We start from the raw sequence: 6308 nt of genomic DNA, 5'->3' as shown, positions 1-6308 counted from the left end.
TGTTGCTTTCGGACACAGCGAGAAAAAAAAAAAAAAAAGTCATTGTGCAAACAGGAGGGGGGGGAAGAAAAAAAAAATCACTTTTATGCCCTGTGCCTGGGAGTTGAACTTGTTTTCCTTAAGCAGGAATTTAAGGACTTGACTTTGCATTTGTGCTTGGTGGGTATAAGGTATCCTTGACTTTTGGAAATGCAGCTCGTTTCTCGGTGTAATTAGAGTTTCATTCATTTTTTTTTTAAGAAGACTAATATATTGTTCTCAGGAAAACGCAGAAAGATTAACTACAACCGGAAAACAGCGAAAGGCATCTGGAGCCAAATTCAGAGGAGGATTACTGGGCCAAGAAAAATCCTATAAATTTCAGTTCGCTGGTGGATACAATGAATTCCACACCCAACGTGCACTCCAAGGTGGAGGGTTCGTATTAATATCAGTCCTATTAGAGCAGATTGCAGCGAGTCCCATGAATATGGATGATGATATTTCTGCTATGCATTCAGGTATTTAAACTCTTAGAGAAGAAACCCACACCACAATGACCGCAAAGAGGCTTTTAAGAGGGGAAATTCTAATAAAATGGTCAAATAAAATCATAATGTAGAACAGCTTGCAATGTCTTTATTTGCCACAGAATTTCACAGAGTATCCTGGGGACTCACTTTACATACACAAAGATTTTTTTTTTAATTATTTTTTTTTTTCAGGATTTTTTTTTTCTCTTCTTCTTTGTCTCCCATTTCCAGAAAAAGAAAAAATTTACGAAATTTATTTACAAACCATTTCAGAGACAGGATTGTAAATGTATTTTCGCCAGGATTCCCCCCCCCCGCCATCCCGACTCCAAATGTAGAAATGATACTGCAGAGAATATATATATGGATATATACGCACACACGCCCATATATATGCGCATATATATATTTTTAGATAGAAAGGGTGGACGGAGGAGGTGGAAATAATGGGTGGGTGTGAATGTGCGCACACACACACACACACATAGAAGGACATTCACACACACACACACACTCACCCCAGATAAAGTGATTTGATCCTACAGGGAGACTTTGGCCGCTCTTGAGATAACAGCTGCGGATTGAAACCACCGCAACACACAGCACTGCGATTGATTCAACTGGACAGCGTGCCTAAGCAATGATAACAATAAAAATAATAACAATAATTAAAAAAAAAGAGGAATCCCAACCTGTTCAGGAAAAAAAAAAAAAAAAGGAAAAAAAAAAAGGGTAAAAATTAAATAAAATATTCGTGGAATTCAAGTCCTTGAAGCGGGAACTGAAAGAAAATCTCGCTCCTTTTGTTCCTGTCCCAGACATAGAAATGTAAGTAACGAAAAGGCTTAAACTTTGAGGTTGCTTTGTCGACTCAAAGGGCAAACCCGCGCTCGCCACTTCTCCTCCTCCTCACCCCAACACTTCACCAGCAGAGGGGATTGCAAAAGATGTTCACAACAAGGGATTTCCAGAGAAATACTGCAGGCGGTCTCTGCTTAATTTTTTTTCTTTCATTCTTCTGTTCTGAAACCAGATTTTAACCTGTCGGTCAGTAAGATTTAGCATCCTAGACAACTGGAGCCTTTTTTCTTTGTTTATATAGACATTGAAGAAAAATTCTCTCTCTAGCTCTCTGATCTGGAATTTCGAATAGGGGCATCTCTTCTTCCTCGTTCTGGGAGCACCTTAAAAAAACAAAACAGAAGGCAGAGTAAATATCCTAAGGAAATACATGACACAGACTCATCTTCACAGCTATAGGAGCAGCGTAATAATTCCGATTATTAATGCAGGGGGAGATATCTTCCAGCAGTTCGCCTATTGTTAGGGGTAGCAGAGGTGAGATTATTAAGGATCGCCGTGTTAATTATTTTCCCACTGCACGGGGCTTAGCGCAGGCACATTTTCAGTGCAGAGAGGTTATTTTTTAAAATAAAGAACAGGCTGCTGGAGCAGGGTTTAAAGAGGCTGAGGAGGGGGGGAAAAATCCACGCTCAGCTGCAAATCTGTTATCTGTATAGAAACAGCATGAGCAAGGTTGGAATTAGAGGAACTAGATATTATGTTCCGCATAAGTTTTTTATTAACTCCAGTCCTCGCCACACACGCAAAAAGGAATCAAAGTGGAAAAGAACTTCGCATCTGAGCTGCAAAAGGGGGACTCTGCACCACGAGAGCAAATGGGAAAACAAACCAACCCTCCCTCTTCCCAAAAGAGCCCCTCGCTGAGCGCCAACTTGCAAAGTTGCCTGGATTCAGCCTTGAAAAAAACCAAAACTCCTCTAAGACTGCCTAGAAAATGGGAGTGCATGCAAAAAAACAAACCAAAAACCACCCAGAAGACCCACGCAAACAACCGCGTAGGTAAAAGCCCTTCCTGACAAAAGCTGGACGCTCCACTGGGCTTGGAGGAGAATAAATGATATTTTAAACAGAAAAGTCAAAGAAAACGCTCCGCTTTGCCTGCGAATTCGGCAGATTTCCCCCTTAGCACTGCACTCCCACCAAGAGAAATGGCTCGACATACAGTTTTAATTAAAAAAAAAAAGCCCTAAGCATTTTGCATGCATCTCAACGCCTTTAAAAAAAAGCACAGGCAGCTAAAGTAGTGTTCTGCCCAATTGCCTTTTACCCTCAGCAACCCGGGACCAAATCCTTTTAAAATGCTCATGTAAGTTCATGATCAAAGTTAATATTTGTCACGATGGTGTGCTTTTAAAATTTCACAGACTCTAAGATACTGTGTCTGCGCCTAACATCTCCATTTTTTTCAAAGAGCTTTTCCCATCGTAAAAATTCTTCTCGTTGGAAGAAAGAGCTTTGTAGGTTATAATAAAATCCTTTGAATGCTTATAAAACTCCACATAAAATTTGACCGACAAAACACACGGGCTAGTCCCTTAACCTTTCCATTTACTGCTCTACCTACTCGAATTGCTGCTTTTGCTTCCTTCCTTGGTGACAGAAGAGGACGAGGCTGAAGACCCTGGGTTTGTGTTTTCTTCCTCATCCTCCGGGTCCATCCCTTGCTCTCCGCGGGATGACAGTGCGTGGGCTTGGGGTTCTGCCTCCCCTTTCCCCTCACCCTTCTGCAGACAGGTCTCCGTCGCATTTTCCGCCCCGCAATAAGCGTTTTCAAAGAAGCGGTCGAAACCTTGGGGCAAAACCGTGTTTTTGTTCATGCTGGTGTAGAATCCCGTGGCTGGCGGGTGGTTGGAGCTGGGGTGGTGGTGGTGGCTGTACACGCTCTCGTTTTTCATTAGCATTTCGGTCATGGTGGAAGGCGGGATGCACTCTCTATGCATCAGATCTTCAGCGGAATAACACGAGGCGTAATTGCTTCGGTGGTGCCATTTACTCGAGGGGTCTAGCCCATAGGAAACCTCTCGCACGGGCTGCACTTGCGAGAGGTTGGTGGAGTAAGGGTAGGAGATTTGGCGAGAGGGGGCCTGTGGCAAGAAAGATGACACAGTTGAAAATTCAGGGACGTAATAGGTACAGCTGGGGAGGTAGAGATTAGAAGCGCAACCTGCCCTTTCTCCAAACTCAGCGCTCCTCTCCTTACGCGACTGGGAGCAGAAGTTGCCCAGGTTCACCGAGTTAAACATCTTTCTCCTTTTCTTGCTCCTATAGCTAGATGTTTTGGATCCGATGTGCGGAGGGGAAAAAATTTGGGAAGGCGAGATGACGCGCTATCCGTCTTAGTCGCTCCGGTGGACACGTGATCCAAAGTAGATATTGTCATATATCAGTTTGGAGCACTTAGATGCGTAGGAGTGGTTCACTTAGGTAAGATCTCAGAGGTTCAAACGATTGGTTTGCAAACACCGCAGAAACATTATGAAAATCAATGGCAGATTTGTGTTCATTTTCCCGAAGGCACACCCCTCCCCAGCGCTCAGCAGAACAAGTACAAGGGGCGGCTTGTGAAGTTGCTGCTTTTTTTTTTCTTGCTTTTTTTTTTTTTTTTCCCTTTCCCCCTCCTCTCCTTCCTATTTGGATTCTGCTTGTGGCTTTTCAGCAGGGTTTGGAGATGGGGTGGGGGCGATTTGGGCTGGGGAAGGCGGGGGGGGCGGAGAGGGAGGGTCTTAGGGAGCTCGAACGGTGCTTTTCCATCCTTTTTAAAAAATATATTTTAATTCCGCTGATTGATATAATTTATTCTTACGGCTATTTGTATCCTTAGAAGCATTCCTGGTTAGACTTTAGGTAGCTCCATAAATTCGCTGGAGATGCAGAATTAAGTTTTCCAACATTTCTCGGAACCTTGCTGCAGCTTTTCCCACAGCTGGGCTGCCAAATTATAAGTAAATCTCTATCTATCTCTTTATCTGGGAGTGAGGGGGTTGGCGCTAATTAACAAGCTTCTAACATACGCTAATTATCTTGATCTCTATGTGCGCATCAACTATACATCACGCGAGTTGGCATGCTTTATGGAGAATATACCGTTTAAGCAATGACAGTGTGCGGGGGATCGTGTAAAGTTTCCAACTTGAAAGTTAAAGCAGGCCTGGCTTAATGACTTTTGATATCGAATTAGTGATATATCAAGGAACAGAACAAATGAATTAAGTCAATGTCTAATAAATATTCGAAAACCTCCTTTAATGTTTGGTTAAATATTTATCACGTAAGAGTGGCATATTGAATATTTAATGCAATTGTTTATTGTCAATCAATGAATGTACTTTCAGCAATACTCTCATCATTTATTCTTCCAGCTGAATTAAAAAAGATATTCATATTAAAGTCATTTGTCTTCTAGCCCGTGCCCCGGGAGGCTCCTCTTTCTGTATGCTTCTGTATTTTCATACAAAAAATCGGGGATACCGAAGTGCTGCCAGATATTTTGCAAGTTTTGCAAAGAATTATTAGGCGGAAAAAATTAGTAGTGAAAGAAAGAAAATAAAATCTCTTCTACAAGCCCTCTGAAAGGTGCACCTGAAGGACGCGGAACTTGCGCGGGTCCGGGCTCCGAGGGGAATCCCACCGCCTTTAAATAGTCTTGAAGGAGCAAAATTGCCCGCAACAATTGGACGCTAATCGGGTTTTCACCTGGATTAGGAATCATCTGGTCGAGGTGGAAAATATTGCTCTGCCGAACAGAGGTGGCTGTTTTCATCTATACATGAAAATATTGCAGCGCATCCCCCCCTTTTTTCATCGTTTTCTTTACAGGATGCCACTTAAGCTTTTTTTCCCCCCTTGAATTATCCCTTTAAAAACGCCCAGTAAAAGCAAGAATAAATAACAAGATGGAATTGTCCACACCTAAACCCGATTTAAACTCCATCCTGGGATCTGTTTGGTGGTGGGCTGAGTAGTCCGAACAAAACTAACGCACCAGGAGATAGTAAGCCACTCTTTATAGGGAAAATCTTGTCAAATCGAGTCGCAGTAAATTCAAAAAGCAAGAAGGAAAAAAGGCAGATCTCAGCCTTCGAGCACTGAGCCTTAGGGGGGAGAAAAGCCTCGACGGCTGCCGTGTTTTCGCTTTGCTCCCCGACAAAATAATGCGCAAACTCACCCGAAAATAACCAATTAAGCAAGAAGGAGCATCAGAGGGTCCCAGCCCTGCTCGGGGACGTCCCTCTTGGTGCTGAGCATCCCTGGGCAGCTCCTTTTTCACCTCGCTCCCCTCTATTTAATTTTATTTAATTTGCTAGCACCCAACCTGCTATTTGCGTTTTAACCAGGGGGGGTTTACTTAATTCCTAGGGGGGGATGTAGGGAAATGGGGAGTCGACAAGCAACCGGGCAGAGGTTGCAGCCTCTGCTGAAAGTACAAATATCCTTCAATTCACAGCAATGCAAAGAAAAATAAAAGGGAAAAAAAAGAGTTGATTTTAATGGAAGAAAACAGCCTCGCAAGTGCGTACCTTGCAGCCGAGCAAGATTTTAAGACGCCTGGGCAAAAAAATACAGTGGGTGTTTCAACAGGGCTTTCCAAATTGTGGTGTTTATCAGGATGCGTGCTCGGATTTTTATATATTTATTGGGAAATCTTGAAGGGAAACATGGCGGCTTCACCAGCTCTTCCTCACTTGGAGCCTTCTTCATCCTCCTAAGGCACAACCATCATTTATTCTCATTAATTTCTGGATTTCCTCCTCCCTGTCTCTGGCTTTGCGGTTTCTATTTGAAGAGTCGATCTCATAAAACCCTTTTTTATAAGGGATCGGAGTGTGTGAGTCTCTCTGGATGTGTGTGTGTGCAGATAGAGATACACGCACATATAAATATGTCTGTAATTCCAAAACGAGCTGTGTTTTCCTCTCTAATGCACCGTTTGAC

General features: G+C 43.0%; 1 protein-coding gene across 1 annotated transcript; it reads right to left on the bottom strand.

Moving 5' to 3' along the window:
* Nucleotides 1-611: 611 nt before the first annotated feature.
* On the bottom strand, nucleotides 612-3650 carry HOXC11 (homeobox C11). Its single transcript, XM_065654405.1, has 2 exons — nucleotides 2941-3650; nucleotides 612-1696 (listed from the first exon to the last, which is right to left on the bottom strand). Exons 1-2 carry the CDS (start codon nucleotides 3617-3619, stop codon nucleotides 1464-1466), a joined length of 912 nt encoding a protein of 303 aa, XP_065510477.1. The 5' UTR covers nucleotides 3620-3650; the 3' UTR covers nucleotides 612-1463.
* Nucleotides 3651-6308: the final 2658 nt, after the last annotated feature.

The sequence above is a fragment of the Caloenas nicobarica genome, chromosome 33, assembly GCF_036013445.1.
Source record: "Caloenas nicobarica isolate bCalNic1 chromosome 33, bCalNic1.hap1, whole genome shotgun sequence".
NCBI classification, from domain to species: domain Eukaryota; kingdom Metazoa; phylum Chordata; class Aves; order Columbiformes; family Columbidae; genus Caloenas; species Caloenas nicobarica.
This window is presented reverse-complemented; position numbering and strand designations above follow the sequence as displayed.

Excerpts from the sequence above, each read along its gene's own strand:
- HOXC11 (XM_065654405.1), bottom strand. The coding sequence starts at position 3,619 with ATGTTTAACTCGGTGAACCTGGGCAACTTCTGCTCCCAGTCGCGTAAG. Across the intron at positions 1,697-2,940 it reads AAGCAAAAGCAGCAATTCGA|GTGCTCCCAGAACGAGGAAG; the intron begins GTAGGTAGAGCA and ends TGTTTTTTTAAG.